The following is a 17,085-nucleotide window of genomic DNA, read 5'->3' as shown; positions in this document are numbered from 1 at the left end:
TTGGCACAAATACTATGCTTCACTCATCAATAATTTAGGCAGTGGTTGTACTTGTTGCAGATCAAAGCAAAACAACATTGTGTCAGCAGGACATTCCCTCATAAGTCTGTGAAACGCCTTTGCACAAACTTTATGTTCTCGCAATTCAGCTAGTAAACCTTTCTTTTTCATAGTATCTTGTTCAGATTTGATCTCATATTAACTTTTACTGACAGCAGAAGGAAGAGAAGGATAAGGTGCATGACTCTTAATGTTCTAGAATTATGAGTCACTCAGCTGTTTACTGCAGAAAGATAATGGGGTCTCTAAAGCAGCATAATAATTTAATACTTTGGTAATTGTATTACAAGCAACACTGTAATCTACCTCACATGACATAACAATGGAATTTAAACTGCACTTTCCTGTAAATGCTTCCTGTTTATTCACGATTTTGGATCTCCAGAATTTGGAGATGTAACATTCATTATAGAACTGACTCTGCGATCTTGTACAACTTTGTTCAGTATGATGTGAACTTTATTCTTTGCTTCTGCCAGGCAGAATACTTGGATGATTTTACACTTGAATCTGCCTTATTTGTGATCAAAAATGACTCAAAACTACGTCAATGTGAATCTTGGTTGAGGCACGTAAAACTAAATATGTCTCCTCACGTCATAACTACAGACAATAAAGCTCAATCAAAGTATAAGGACATGCATTTATGCAATCTTTCCCACACAAATAACATGTCAATGCACAGACATTACAACCTTCACTGAAAATGAACATTCATAAAATGCATCAGGCTATATTACTTACTGAGCTTCATTTTCACACTGTCTTTTAGTTTTTTCAATTCTAATTCTCATTCTACTTCCTTTCAATCGCTCTCCTATGAATAAATTGACCTCCATGGTGACTGAAAGTGTGTAGTCATGCAATCAACAACATGCTGTGAGCTATAAGATGGAAATAATAGGAACAGCCAACAAAAGAGCAGGCCAATAATAAAGGCTGGGAAACATATCCTGAAAATAATATGTTTTGAACCATCAGCTGTGATGTACATCCTCATGTTTTTCAGCACTAAGTTACTATGGGAAAGAATATGAAATGACCTGAGCTGACTCAACAGTGCTATCACAATTGGGAGGAAAAGGCATTAACATATATTTTGAACTTGGCTGCATTTATACATTTTGAAACTATGTTCCTTTTCTACTACAAAACAATGTTTTACAACATGAACTCTGTTCATGCCCAAGTGGATATATTAGTGTCACACATACAGACTGGCCTACAAAACAAGTTAGGTTCAGTTCTACTTCCTCTCAAATCCTTGCTTTATATCATTATGAATATCTCAACACAACCATGCCCTCCCCCTTCACGCGGTATACCCATTCACTTGTCATTTTATATCACCTTATTATAACTGTATTTTTGTGAAGTTGACTCAAGATTACCCAAACTTATTCTTCACTTGCAGATACCTGTCTCCTGTCTGAATTGTGAAGGGAAGTATGTAGGCTTTACATCTTACCTTTTCCATGGAAATTTTCTCGCAAATACATAGCTTGTCAAACAAAGGCTACCTAATTATCAGCCAGGGTCAACAGATACATACAGCTTTGCCAGCCCAAGAAATACAGAATTGCCAGTATAGATCAACCTATATCTGTACTTCACATGACAACTTATCTCTTTGTGTAACTTCTCCATTATTAGCAGACCTAAATAACTGCCACATTCCAAACAGATAGCCGAATTAACACAACCTTTGTTCTACTGCATAAAAACTGCCAGTTACACACCATCTCATATCCTATTCTCTAGCACCCTCCACCATAAATCATCTCATATTTTATTCTGCTTTCACTTGTGGGTTACAATTGGAATTTTACTCTGGATGCATACCAAGTATAATAGCAGACTTCTATTCAAAGCACCCCACTGTGATATAGTGCGACCTGGATTTCATTTCTCAACACTACTAGAAAAACTTTGAATCAGCTGTCAAACTATTCCTGTTATTCATTCAAGAATTCAAGTTTTTTCTCTGTATGCATCCTGTCTTATGACTTCTTTTGGAAAACAACAACACTGAATTTCTCAAGTCCTTGGATACATTGATGGCACAGGAACAGCAACAAATCCCACTAGATCAAGCTGCTGCCCATATTATGGCATTCCACAAGCACAGTATCTTATTTAATATAACTGCTACCAAAGTGACTTCTACCCTTCCTGCTAGTCTGATACTGAGAGTGATTATATACTGCTGTGACACATGCAAGGTACAGAACACATACAGCCATTCCAGTTGATCAATGTCTTTTCCTGGTTTTAGTAGAGCATACCAAGTTGAAGTGCAGAGTTAATGATGCCTTTTATTCTTTTACTGCCATAAATGTAATTTTGTAATCTTACCTATGATTTCTTCTTTAATTAAAACTGTTTTTATATTTGTCTCATGAATTGCTTAGTTTTGTGATGGTTTCAAACAGTAGACTTTTATTATTGTGCTTATACATTCATTTGATGTTTTATTGTCATGAGTTATTTTTACACTCTTTCTATACAGTTTAACTGAACTTCTTATATTTGTGGCGCCGATGGGGTCGACACCAGCATTGATATACGTTTGTCTCTAGACTCCGAGCATCGTCTTTGGATGCTAAGCTAAGATTATCTTTGCTCTCTTCTGCCCTTGGCAGTTCTTTGTAAGCCTTGCTTATGTAAAGAGGTGAATAAATGAACTACTGTTAAAAAGGTGTTGTTTGGTGTAACTGACCCGAACATCCACCTCACTGGTGACCCGAGTTGTAACGTCTTCCGTTTTCGCCGTTCTACTGTGTCCACAACCTCTGCGTCGGTTATTTTCGCGTGTATTACATTGAGACAACATTCGAACAATGACTTCAGCCCAACGCCTAATGCCAGATTTTGTGATGAACATGCATCATGTTGTGGGCGATGTAAACCCGCCAGGACTGCAACACGATACCTCTCACTTGCCGATTATGCCGATTTGGCAGGACGTTTTCGAGCCTGCAACAATAAGTGAGGTTAGGAGTGTGCATCACTCCGGCTATCAAATGCCTTTGTTCCCACCACATATGCCCTCCCTCATCGACTGTGCAGTTACCTCGTACGTATCTCTGTGCAGTGCGGGACCAATGGCGATTACTGTAGATGCTTCATTGGACAACATACCACCGCCAGGACAACAATTTGTAATGCCAAAATCCATGCAGTACCACGCGGATACCTGCCACGTGGCCGGAACTGCTTCGTTCACAGGTCAACCTACTCAGCATCCGACCACGCCCACGCCTGCCTCGGTTCAGCATCACCACTTGCCTTCCTACTTCGATACCTTGGCCTGCAACAGGAACAATGGCTTGTTGTCTGTGCCTGACCTCCATCTCCGTCCTACTGCTATGCCTCAGTGTTTTGTGCCATGACATTCAGCTTATCCGCACACTGTTTTGAGTCGAGTGACTATGAACAGTGAACTTTCACACATTCCGTCCTGCATTCGACATCATTTCCCACACTGTGCTTCTGGACAGCCCACACCTCCGCAGCCTTCCTGCAACACAGGTGGCCCTGGCTCTTATCATACGTCAAGCTTTCAGCAGACTAACACGCGTTCTCAAACTTTGAACTTTATCTCACCTGTCGCCGACGCGCTGGCTCCAGTCGAGCTTCTGCTACCGTTCTCAGCACATCTTGGTGCCTCATCCGCGTCAGTCTTCCGCGATGCGTCAATTCGAACACACCCACAACGTGTTGAGCTTCCGCAACCGCACTCGACACATTATGGTGTCACCGTCTTGGTGCCTCCCAAACAGCCGTCATTGCCACATCCCCTGGAGGCACACCCTCCTGGAATATTACAGCAACAACAGCATGTTTCAGGCAGTGCCCCGACAAACTCAACTCAACCTGTTCTTCCGAACATTCTACAATGCTTACCTACGCTGCCGCCGTTTAATCCCGACAGAGCTACAACCTGGTTCACAATTGCGGACGAAGTGTTCGACCATTACAAACTTGACGAGTCAACCAGATTTCTGTGCCTCATCACCCACCTGCACGACTAAGAGGACTTGATTGCTGACCTGGTCGACACCCCGGAATCAGCTACCCGGTACACTCTAGCCAAAAAGACAGTTCTACGTTGGCTTGCGCGCTCAATTGAGACAGCAATACGGCAAGTGCTCCACGTCGAGCAGCTAGGCAACAACAAACCTTCACAACTTTGGAGACGGCTATGGGCTCTGGTCAGCTACAATCTACTCTCTGACACAGCTCTCCTCACTATCTGGACAGATAAACTACCTCCCCCCATCCACTTTGCTCTGGCTCAGAGGTCTCCCGAACCTGTTGAGCAATGAATGACAATTGCTGACAAACTACATGATGCATCACTGCTCTATTTCGCCAGCCACTGTCTACCTGACAAGTCTCAGGTTCAGGCTCCTCGTACCACGGCCGGATGCAGCTGGGGCCACACTGTTCCACTCGCTTTGGGATGCAGTATACAAACAGCTGGGATGTCACCGGCTCCACCCTTGGTCACACCCCCTCCTGCAACCGAACCGGCTGCAGCCACCGAACCTCAGCCACCCCCTCTGGCAACGAAATTTCTGCAGGAAATGCAGCCGCACTACTCATACCGTTACTTCCACACACGGTTTGGTGAGGCGGCACGGAACTGCAGACCACCCTGCTGCTTCTCAAACGCAAATCGCAGGTAGGTCCAGGTACTGCCTCCTGCGCACAACATTACAGGCACCTCCCAGTGCTCCATTCTGTCCGGGAACAATTGGATAATTACGGATGACTTTATATTAAAGACATTTCGTCAGGATACTTTTTCCTAGTGGACACACGCGCCGATGTTTTGCTGCTGCCTGCGTCCTTAGTGTTGTTGAACATCCACCCTCATCATACTACACTGCAAGCTGTGAATTCTACTAAACTACAATGCTCGGGTTCAACCTACCATGTCGTCTCACTCTCCGCAAAATGCAAACCCGAGTGGACTTCTTTAGTGTGCAATATTGAGGAACCTATACTAGGCATTGACATCTTGCAACACCACAAACTTTCACCGGACCTAGTGCAAAACACCGTGTTTCATCACCCGTCCAAAACTCACTTCCCCTGTGCTCCATCGAGCAAACCCCCCCGTGATGCATCCGTCCGGGCTCATCTCATCTGTACCCGCTCGTCTCTGTCGACCATGCTAGAACAAACAACGCACAAGTGCCTTGTCAAGCTTGAAAATTTCGCTTGCCTATGCAAGGAAAACTTCAAGCTCGCCCTCCGGCTCCACGAAACTCAGATCCAGCTCACCGTCGCAGCAAAGGAGTTACAGACACTGCAGCAAGGACAAAGCAAGGTCAGTAAGTGCGCCGAACCTGCTTGTAGTCCCGGCAATCAAGCCTCCATGTTCTTACCTCCCGTTACCCCTCGCAACTGTGCTATCAAGTCTATCACAACGTGTACTCACAGTTCCACAGGATCACACCACCCTAACACAGCAGCATTTGACACTCGGCCAGACACAAGCGTGCATGTGCGACGAGCGTCACGTGTCCTCGAACTGACAGCTCCTACCCCTCCCCTCACAGACAGCACCTCTAACTATGCAACTTCAGCTCCTACGCGCTGCCGTGTGACCGCCACTGAAAACCCAAACAGTGCACTCGTCCCTGCGCTTCGCCTGCAACCGTGCTGCCACAGGCCACGCCCTCGGACAATAGACTCACTGACGCTTCACGAGCTCTACCAAGCTCACCCAACTACGGTGCCACTGCTTTGGGCCGGCGGCCATCTTGTCACCTTAACTCCTGGGACACTTTGCCGCCTCGGCTCCTGTCGGATCCGGCGAGTGGCTCTGAACTCTACGACTTCGCCTCGCCTGCCCTGTCCACCACACATTGTAAACAAACCACCTCCCGTGCCGCCGGCAACATTTCCATCGTCACCAATGGCATGGTTCACAAGCTTCGCCTCACACCAAGCCCCCTGATCTCCAGCAAACCACATCAACTTTGTCCCGAGCACCTCTCCGACCTTAAAAAGCAGGTTTCTGAACTTCTAAGCTCCGGAGTCATCGAGCCCTCTGCCAGCAGCTGGTCTATGCCCATTCATATGCCACACAAGAAAGACGGGTCCTGGTGCATGTGTGGAGACTACCATCGACTAAACGCATGAACAATTATGGACACCTACCCCATACACAACATTGCCGACTTTACCAGTTCCCTCGCAGGTGTGACCACGTTCTCTGTCACTGATTGCAAACAGGCCTCCCACCAGATCCCCATGGCACCTGAAGACATTGAGAAGACAGCAATCACCACACCAAGCGGGTTATTTCAGTTTCGATTCATGCCCTTCGGTCTGAAAAATGCAACCCAGACCTGGCAACGCTTCATCAACAAAGCGCTATTTGACCTAAAATTTTGCTTTGCATACCTTGATAACATTCTTGTGTTCAGCTCCTCCATCGAGGACAACATTCGACATGTGCAAACTGTTATGAACATTCTCACGGCAGCAGGCATCGAGACCAATGAGGACAAATTGCAGCTACATCAACCTGCTGTCACTTTTCTTGGTTTTCAGGTCTCTGCCGACGGCATTTCACAGCCCACTGAGAAGGTACAAACAATACTAAACCTACCCAGATCTTCGTCATTCAAAGAGCTCCATTGATTTCTGGGGACGGTTAATTATTATCGCCAACATTTACCTCAGGCTGCGGAGATTCAGGCTCCACTGACAGATGCCTTGGCAGGCACCCACACTTCCATGGACCCCTGCTATGACTGACTCTTTCACCGCCCTCAAAAGTCTTCTTGCCGAGGCCTACACCATCGCGCATCCTCATCCCAATGCACAGCTTTTCATCACCACAGACGCGAGCAATACTACCATCAGATCTGTCCTTAGCCAGACAATCGACGGCCAGACTTCGCCTCTACAGTTCTTCTCGTGCAAGCTTACCAACGCACAACGGAAATATTCCACATTTGACAGAGAGTTGCTCGTGGTCTACGAAGCAATCAAGCATTTTAAGACTGACAATGAGGGATGCCCTTTCTCTGTTTTAACAGACCACAAACCCCTGGCTGCAGCCATTACAAACCCACCAGCTGACCCGCCTCCTCGCCGCTTCAGATATGTGGACTTCATATCTCAGTTCACCACTGATGTCAGACACATAAAGGGTGCTGACAATATAGTTGCTGATTTCCTTTCATGAGTCAACGCTGTCTATTCGTTGTTAGACCTCTCTGAACTCCCTAACCTCCTACCCGCCGATGAGGAAAAACAAAACCTGATCTCAGACTCTACCTCTTCACTACACTTTGTCTGCACCCCCTTCCCTGGCATTTCTGGTGAGATCTGGTGCGACGACACAGTACAGTACGGGCACGTTATGCCCCCTCATCCCAACCATGCTCCGTCGAGCTGTCTTCAACGCATTGCATAATTTAGCCCACCCTGGTGTTCGTGCGTCCGCCCGCCTCGTAGCGGAGTGCTTTGTGTGGAGAAATGTCAACAAGAATTGCCAGCAATGGGCACGCTCCTGCGTCACATGCCAACAATGCAAAGTACACATGCACACTTCACCCGCCGCCCCCCCCCCCCCCCCCTTGGCATCTTTTTGATCCCTCCTGGGCATTTCCAGCATATTCATATTGACGTTGTCGGCCCTGTCTCCCCCCCCCCCCTTTTTCGGCTCTCGTTATGTTCTCTCATCTATCGACTGAACAACTTGCTGGGTGAGGATGTCCCCCTCTCCAATATTACAGTAGAAACTGTTGCTCGAGCTTTCGTCGAGTCATGGGTATCACATTTCGGATGTCCAGCTATCATCACAAGTGACCAGGGCAGACAATTTGAGTCAGCCCTGTTCAATGAGATTTGTAACATTTGCGGCATCTGGTGCATCCATACCACAGCATATCACCCGAAAAGTAACGGGCTAGTTGAGCGCTGGCACCGCACTTTCAAGGCGGCTCTTCGATGCCACAACTCTCTTTGGACGGAGGCCCTTCCCCTTGTGCTACTTGGCATATGTGCGATCTGTAAGGAAGACCTCAGAGGCACAATAGCCAAGTTCATATACAGCCAGAACATTGTTCTCCCTGGCAAACTAGTGAGCCCTTCTGCTTCTCTCCCTAAGTCTGACTTACCTTCCTTCGTGGACTGTGTCAGACGCCACTTCATCAACCGCCATATCACTCCACTTGCCAGCCATTCCCGCCCTAAGGTTCATGTCCTGAAATCTCTGGACAATTGCGAGTACGTCATCCTCCAAGATGACACTGTCCGTACTCCCCTCCAACCTCCATATACCAGCCCGTACTCAGTTCTCTGGCACTCAGCCAACACCTATGACATCCAGATGAAAGATTCAGCTGTCATAGTCTCTATCAACAGACTTAAGCCTGCTCATGTCGAGCCTTCTTCTACCCTCCTTCAGGCAATGACCACGCCACTCACTGTAGTGGCTCACGACGATCCAACCACTCCCTCCAGGTCAGACTTACACACTCAATCGAGTGACTTCCAGCTCCAATCATCGAGCTCTCCTCTGACCTCACCGCCAGCTCCGGTCTCATGCACTCCGTTGAGTGACCCCATGCTCCCCACGTCAAGCTTACCTACGATCACGCCCTCGTCTCCGGGCCCTTCGCCGGTCCCTTCAATCTCTCCTCCGTCACCTGCCTCACCCTGTCGAGGTTTCTCACGCCCCCCCCCAAATCTTGAACGTGCCCTCGCTCGAGGTGTTTGTGCCTGTTCCCCCGGACATAATCCACGACATCTCTATAATACGACACGACCATACACTGTTTGTCGTGTGTTTCCCTTCATCTGGTGCTCATGACACAACCTCCGCCATTCCCTGCCACCTGGTGAAATGTGTTCCCCTCTTGCCCGACGTCAACCTGGACATGCTTCGTGTGTTCGCCACACCCACCGGAGACATCGTCGTCATCGCTCCGTCGACACCAGCATCGATATACGTTTGTCTCTAGACTCCAAGCATCGTCTTTGGACCGTAAGCTAAGATTATCTTTGCTCTCTTCCGCCATTGGCAGTTCTTTGTAAGCCTTGCCTGTGTAAAGAGGTGAATAAATGAACTACTGTTAAAAAGGTGTTGTTTGGTGTAACTGACCCGAACATCCACCTCACTTTGCTGGTGCAATCACATAAATTTGGATTGAAGGGAATTTTGCCATCGGGTGTTTATTCTAAATGTTACCATTTGTTTATAAGAAGCATTAATGCAATGAGAAGCATCATGTTTTGCAGTTGTAATTTTATGCTTTTGTTAGTTAAATCTATTTAGTCTTATATGTCATTCTGGTTGATTCCCAGAAAGATTTAATCAAGTAATTGGCTTGGTACCTTCCACACCTTAATATATTTTCAGCTTTGCAACTTTTCTTTAGTCAATTCAATAGTTACAACATTACTTAGTGGATGTAATGGATGGTGTTAATGTACTCAAAATAAATTTTAGTTACAATGCTTCACCCCTCCCTGATTACAGTTAAAACAAACTGTTGTGTTTCAGAATTCTATTCCATGATTTTGATCTGTCTTACTGACAGTTTGGTGACCAAATGGTGCCACCCTGGTGGTTATCTGGTCATGGTGTGCCCACATCATCTTAAAAAAAACCACATTCTGATGAAGAGGACTTTCAGTATCACACAGTCCCTGTTCTATTACAAATCACACAGTGTTTGTTACCTCCTTCAATAATGCTACAAGTCAATCATACACTTGCTCCCTTAATTTTTCAAAACCAACCTGTAAACATGTTTTGATTATTTTTATGTTATGTTCTAATCCTTGTCGTATGAATGTTACAGTTACTTGTACTCATTAAAACTGTCTTTAAAACCAGATTCGGATATCTTTGCAATGCTGCCACCAAAGTCCTGTGTTGTCTACTGTATTCACGACACTGTGATGTAACATTTGTACTCAAGATTTGGATTGTTAAATGAAAATAAAATATTGTTATCCCTAGATTTAAGGTCCCATTGAGATTGCTGAATTCAGCCATGGGGACTTCTTTCAGGGAAAGGGAAGAAATATACAAGGTGCCCCCAGCCTCCTAATGTGAGAAATTTCTATTATTTAAATTTTGCAAAGAGACCACCCCTTTTGTCATCACCTTTCACCTGATGTGACAACAATCAAGAAGTTCATAGGGGAATAGACAGATTCATCAGCAGCAAAGCCACCTTGCCAATCAAATCACACAGCAGGATCACTGACTTGTGAGACTAGGTGTTCTCAGAGGCACAGCCAATACATGTCTCCCTCTTCTGTTTCAAAGCCACCGCCTAGGGCAGATGATAAATTACTTAGTCATTTTTACCTTGGCTTTTCCCTTCCCCTCCAAGATGGGTCTGGGAATACTAGGGCCACCTTTTCTCATCCCCCTGGCAATACTCACCATTTAATCCCAATGAACAAAAACTCATATTGACGGTACATTAAATCCTTATTATCCTCTTTTTCTAATAAGTCAAGCCCTATGTCTCAATAGCCTCGTAATTTATAATAACGTGCAGAAATCCAAAGTGCGATTTGAATAATACATTATTTGTAGTCAGATGGTTAATAAGTCACTTTTACAGAACCGTTCCTAAAATTTCTTAGAATGTTGGCATTACTGAAACTGCTCAGAATTTGGATAGTATTATCACATTGCTTGTACAGCTTAATAACAGAATGTTTCAGTGAATTGGGAAAGATTCAGTCTGTAAAATTGTTCACAATGAATTCAATGAAGTGGCAGTACTTTTCCACCAAGAGGTTATGAAGCAATTTTTAAGGGAAACATATTTTATACATTCACATTTCTTAGTTTATTATAAATTTGTAGTCCCTTACTATATGGTGTCTGTGCATAACGTTTTAAACACTTTGAAATTTTTGCTCTAACAAGCGCTTTCTTTACACTTGAGATTTATGTTTTCAAGTGTTTGGTAGTTGTTGTACAAGAAAATCAAACATTCAAAAATGTACAAAGACAGAATGGTTAGTTTAGTAACTGTGTAGACAGTTATTTAATAAAAAGACACAGTCAGATACATAAAGCAAAAGTACAGTAACCAGAAAATGTTTGAATGACTGATAAGAATACAAGCTGAGCTGTACTAATAGGTAATCTGCCTGTGCCTCAAAAGCAGTACACACAGTAAGATTCTGAAGAGAGTCACAGATGAACTCTAGGTGAACTGTAGTCTGTCATAACTAAATCCACCTGACTGCACAATCTATATACCATTATTCTGATACCACCAAGTGAATGTTGCCCACTGTGCCCTGCTTCCAAAAAAGGGTCCTCAGAATCTTTTCTGGTCAGTGATTTTTGATGTACCCTCTAGCATCCCCACATATGAAATATGATTCACTTGGGTGATATTTTTCCTCACAATCAGGAACAATGTTTCAAGTTGGCAGCCATATGTATCATGTACTATACAGTCTGTGCTTCATGCTTGTCATTTTTTCACGTTTCTCACAGTCACAAGCAGCACTTATGAAAAGCACATTGTCTGTGCACAAATGAAGATGCCACATGAAAGAAAAGATAATAAACAGAAATAGTATTTCTTATGAGAAATAATCAGGATATCTACAAATAAGTCTAAATACAACTTACATCACATTTTAAGTTTGTGCATGTGTTTACAAGTCTCAGGACATGTGTAAATGTACTGCATCAAATTTGATACAATTGGACTGTATGACTACATTTTGCACATTATCAGGAAAGTTATGTTTACATATGTGTGAATGATGCAAAACAAATCTAATTTGTCCGTTACATCTTATTTGCTGTAAATGAGAAAGTGAATAGTTTCATGGGCTACAGATCAAATACTTAAGAAGTTAACAGTGTTTCTATTGTAAGTGTATGTGTTTCTTAGATTTGACAGATTCAGAAATTCTGGAAGTGCTACAGGAGTCCATTGACCCAAATAGTTTGGACAAAAGGGAAAGAGATGAAGCAAAGAAGTGTAAATCTATGTAAGCTATCCCATCAGCATGCAAAAGACCTAGACATACATTGCATTTGCCAGGAATTTACATTTGGAAATAAAAATGTAGATCCAAACGCAGAGTGTGACATTGCTCCAGTCATAAGTTCATAAAATGCAAGACTTGTGATGTGTTCCTGTGTTTCACTTCAAAAAGGAGTTGCTTCACAACTTTCCACACAGTATAAAACAGCTTGGAGAGTGGAAGCAAAAACCCTAAATTCAGTAATCTTCATACATACATAATCATGTATATTATTATATAAGAACATGTAATGAACACTGTTTTGCAAAATTTAGTCTCTGAAATGATTGTATCTTTGACATTTTTACATACTGTACATTTTAGTTTCATGAAAAGCCTTGAAAGAATAAATACTGTATACAAGCTCTGATTTCTGTTAATTAATGTTTCCTAACCCAAAATTCCTTAAAATTCCAATAAACAGCCATAAATAAGCATTTTATAATTTGACTATTTTAGTTTCATAGTCATATGATGTATCATATGACTATGAAACTATGACTATGACTATGACTAGTCATATGACTATGAAGGACTTGGAAGAGCAGTTGAACGGAATGGACAGTGTCTTGAAAGGAGGATATAAGATGAACATCAACAAAAGCAAAACGAGGATAATGGAATGTAGTCAAATTAAATCGGGTGATGCTGAGGGAATTAGATCAGGAAATGAGACACTTAAAGTAGTAAAGGAGTTTTGCTATTTAGGGAGTAAAATAACTGATGATGGTCGAAGTAGAGAGGATATAAAATGTAGACTGGCAATGGCAAGGAAATCGTTTCTGAAGAAGAGAAATTTGTTAACATCGGGTATAGATGTAAGTGTCAGGAAGTCATTTCTGAAAGTATTTGTATGGAGTGTAGCCATGTATGGAAGTGAAACATGGACGATAACTAGTTTGGACAAGAAGAGAATAGAAGCTTTCGAAATGTGGTGCTACAGAAGAATGCTGAAGATAAGGTGGGTAGATCACGTAACTAATGAGGAGGTATTGAATAGGATTGGGGAGAAGAGAAGTTTGTGGCACAACTTGACTAGAAGAAGGGATCGGTTGGTAGGACATGTTTTGAGGCATCCAGGGATCACAAATTTAGCATTGGAGGGCAGTGTGGAGGGTAAAAATCGTGGAGGGAGACCAAGAGATGAATACACTAAGCAGATTCAGAAGGATGTAGGCTGCAGTAGGTACTGGGAGATGAAGAAGATTGCACAGGATAGAGTAGCATGGAGAGCTGCATCAAACCAGTCTCAGGACTGAAGACCACAACAACAACAACATGATGTATCATATTTGATACATGGGCTATGGTTACTTTTGCTTGATAGAGACATACATATGATACATGACCTTATGTCATATATGGAATGATACATTTTTTCTACAAATTACTGGCTTTTGGTGATGTTAAGAAGCAAAATATTACCAATTTTCCAAATATTTCTTTAAAAGTTTGGTTTCAGGTCTCTAGAAGATATATTACAAACAGCATAAACAGAGGGTCATAGTGTGGATTTTATGATGATCTGTGCTATTATTGTGCCTTACAAATGCTGCTGGGTTGATGACATTTGATATGAACTAACAATATTCCTTAAGTATTCTATTTCTTCTTTGAAGAAATTACCTTTATTAAGAAAACATTTTAGGCCGACCTGGTGAAAACGGTTTATAAGTTATTCAAATGATCCTTTTATGACTAGGATGGCGGCAATGATGATGTAATCAAGATAATTAGAATACCTAAATATGCCTTGAATTAACTATTCTAACAATCACCAAAACATAGCAAGTGCATCTATTATCCTATTTGTTATAAGGCGAAAGGAAGATTCAGAATACCAAAATATTGAGAGGTCTTTTGTGGTGGGAGTTACAAATACACACGCAAAAGATAAATTTTTAGCAGATCAGGGCAAGGAATGAGGAATGTGTCTATGTAACTAATGCATTAATTTTAGTGCTTTCAAAAATGCCATAGACAAGTAAAGAACTATACAGTTTATTAACTGTGTCAATTGGTATTGCCCAGCATCTGACTGTCACTTGTATGATTACCCACCTTTTGCACAATATATATAATTATTTCTTAAGGATGCATCATTACCATAAATGATACATTGTTGGGCCGAGCTAAATTAAGGGATAACTGTTGATGTAAGCCAGCCTAATAAAGAGTTTGGAACTGTGATACAAACTTTCGCCATGGTGTAACAATATCACATATTCAGTTGTTGGCTTTGTGCCTTAAGGGAATAAAAGATGAAATTAGATTAATCACATCCTGTGTTTTGAAGTTCAAAGATATACTTGAGTCCAGACAAGAACTATTATTGATGCTTGATCAAAAGCCAACTATAATGTTTCTTCCACACAAGAACATCTTGTATCATGCATTATTAGAAAACTTGGCCTCTACTGGGATCTTTGGTTATTGAAGGAAATTAACCCACAATTTGCAGAATGAATCTTTCTACACTGAAGTGTGTGCTGTTATGATACTTGCGGACAGATAAAAATGGTGTGCCAGATTGATACTTGAACCCATTGACAACACAGCCATTAGAGACAAAGTACAACCTCAGATTTGATGGTGAAGCAACAGGAAATTGGTATGGCATTTTTGCATGAACTGATTGATGGAAATAATGGTAAACATAAAACTGAACAGTCTTACACATCTTAAATATGAGTCCACTGTCTTAAATACTGCTGTGCCTTGCCCAGTACAATAGCTACATTGACAAAACTTGTGATACTTTCAAATACCTTCTGACTGCACAATTATTACCATTTTCGGCATTTCTGAAATTTAGCAAGAGCAACATTCCACTGAAAGGGAAAAGCTACTATAAAGCTTCTTGTGGACAATCAATGATCCCAGTCACATAATGTTTCTTAAGCAAATGAGTAAAATGTGTAATATGCTGAATTCCATTAAAAATGTAAAAAACAAATGTTTTATAACCTCGTACTTTATTATGGCACTTACTTGTTCATTTCAGGAATATCATATGAAACATCCACAATCGTCTTTTGTGCTGCAACAGCTACACTCACAATAGTGTTTAGTTGACTTTTCTGAACTGCACCTTGCAGCTCCTTCAAAAAAATAATAAATTTTTTGCGTTCTGAAATTTTACCAGGCCAAGCGGGGAATTCCCAGTCAAAATCAACACCATCCAATGAATAGTATGACAGTGTCCACAACAAATCTTTGATGAAGCTGAAGTGAAATAAGAAACATAAGTTGGCAGCATACGCTTGTAGCAACAGCAAAAAAATACTTATGGAAGTAATATAACTGTGGTAAGTGAAGATGTAATGCATAAATTGAGGACCCAAATAACAGGAAACCAGACTACAAGACAACTGTTCCATTTGTTCTTCAATCTACAAACTGTTGTGGTGCACACTCTTGAAAAGTGCGATAAAAAAACTGTGTACTTTTTCCTTCATTAAGGCATATCAATATATTCCTCTTTCTCTGCAAGTTAGCATGAAATTCAAGGTAAAGGCTACAACTGTACAAATATTATCAGACACACTATTGATTTCACCCACAGTGAAATGATGCAGGAATCATCAATTAATGTACCTCCAAATTCTGTAGAGCTCTGACCGAAAATTAATACTTAAAATTATAGAACAGTTTTTTCACAAAATAATTGTGAGGTTTCTTTCAGCACTGACTGAAAACTAATACGCAAAATTATGGAACAGTTTCAAAAATGGTTCAAATGGCTCTGAGCACTATGGGACTTAACATATATGGTCATCAGTCCCCTAGAACTTAGAACTACTTAAACCTAACTAACCTAAGGACATCACACAACACCCAGTCATCACAAGGCATAGAAATGGAACAGTTTCTTTGCAAAATAATTGTAAGGTTTCTTTCAGTGCACATATATGTAGAATAGATCAGAATCGAAGAGAATAGAAACTTTATTGTCATATGACATGCCATATACAATCACATGATTAGGACATTGGTGACTCGTCAGTTTAAAGCTACTTTCTAATTGTAAGTATACAGAATAATTGCACGTATTTTGTAATTTTAAGTACCACAAAATGATTTAAAATAATCATGTTGAAAATAAAGTCAAATTAAGAATAAGTATTTATTTAAAGTACATTTTTAGCATGACAGAATGTAACACCAGGCTCAGTTATTTGTGACAGTCAGTCATAAATTCTTTTACACTGTAATAATATTTACTTGCTAGGTGTTGTTGTTGGCGTGGTCTTCAGTCCAGACACTGGTTTGATGCAGCTCTCCATGCTACTCTATCCTGTGCAAGCTTCTTCATCTCCAAGTACCTACTGCAACCTACATCCTTCTGAATCTGCTTAGTGTATTCATCTCATGGTCTCCTCCACGCTGCCCTCCAATACTAAATTGATGATCCCTTGATGGATCAGAACATGTCCTACCAACTGATACCTTCTTCTAGTCAAGTTGTGCCACAAATTTCTCTTCTCCACAATTCTGTTCAATACCTCCTCATTAGTTATGTGAGCTACCCATCTAACCTTCAGCATTCTTCTATAGCACCACATTTTGAAAGCTTCTATTCTCTTCAACATAGGGAGAAATGATCATCATGATAAAATAAGAGAAATCAGGGCTCGCACAGAAAAATTTAAGTGCTCGTTTTTCCTGCGTGCCGTTCGAGAGTGGAACAGTAGAGAGACAGCTTGATGGTGGTCCATTGAACACTCTGCCAGGCACTTTATTGTGAATAGCAAAGTAATCACGTAGATGTAGATGTAGAAGTTTCAGACACGGAAGTGGGTCGATGTAGGATTATTGTTTATATGAACTGGCTAAGTTGTCGCATATGAATCATCTGCTGGAAGTGTCAATGGAGACTAGATGCTCAAGAGATGGTTACTGGAACATTTACAATGGGATGTTGCCCACAGTCCAACAAATTCCATTGACACGTTTTCAGATTTTATTGACAAACAT

At 41.8% G+C, this 17,085-nt stretch overlaps 1 protein-coding gene across 6 annotated transcripts in view; it reads right to left on the bottom strand.

Annotated features, from left to right (window-relative positions):
* LOC126248989 (acidic mammalian chitinase) overlaps positions 1–17,085 on the bottom strand; it is a 190,364-nt gene that overhangs the window by 92,614 nt on the left and 80,665 nt on the right. For all 6 annotated transcript variants that reach the window (XM_049950555.1, XM_049950554.1, XM_049950556.1 and 3 more), the window contains one exon: positions 15,100–15,333. In XM_049950555.1, the coding sequence (XP_049806512.1) occupies positions 15,100–15,333 (234 nt within the window). The remainder of the gene's footprint in view (positions 1–15,099; positions 15,334–17,085) is intronic.

Source organism: Schistocerca nitens, chromosome 3, assembly GCF_023898315.1.
Source record: "Schistocerca nitens isolate TAMUIC-IGC-003100 chromosome 3, iqSchNite1.1, whole genome shotgun sequence".
Lineage (NCBI taxonomy): Eukaryota > Metazoa > Arthropoda > Insecta > Orthoptera > Acrididae > Schistocerca > Schistocerca nitens.
Note: the sequence above shows the minus strand (reverse complement) of the source record. Positions and strands in the feature narration are given on the sequence as shown.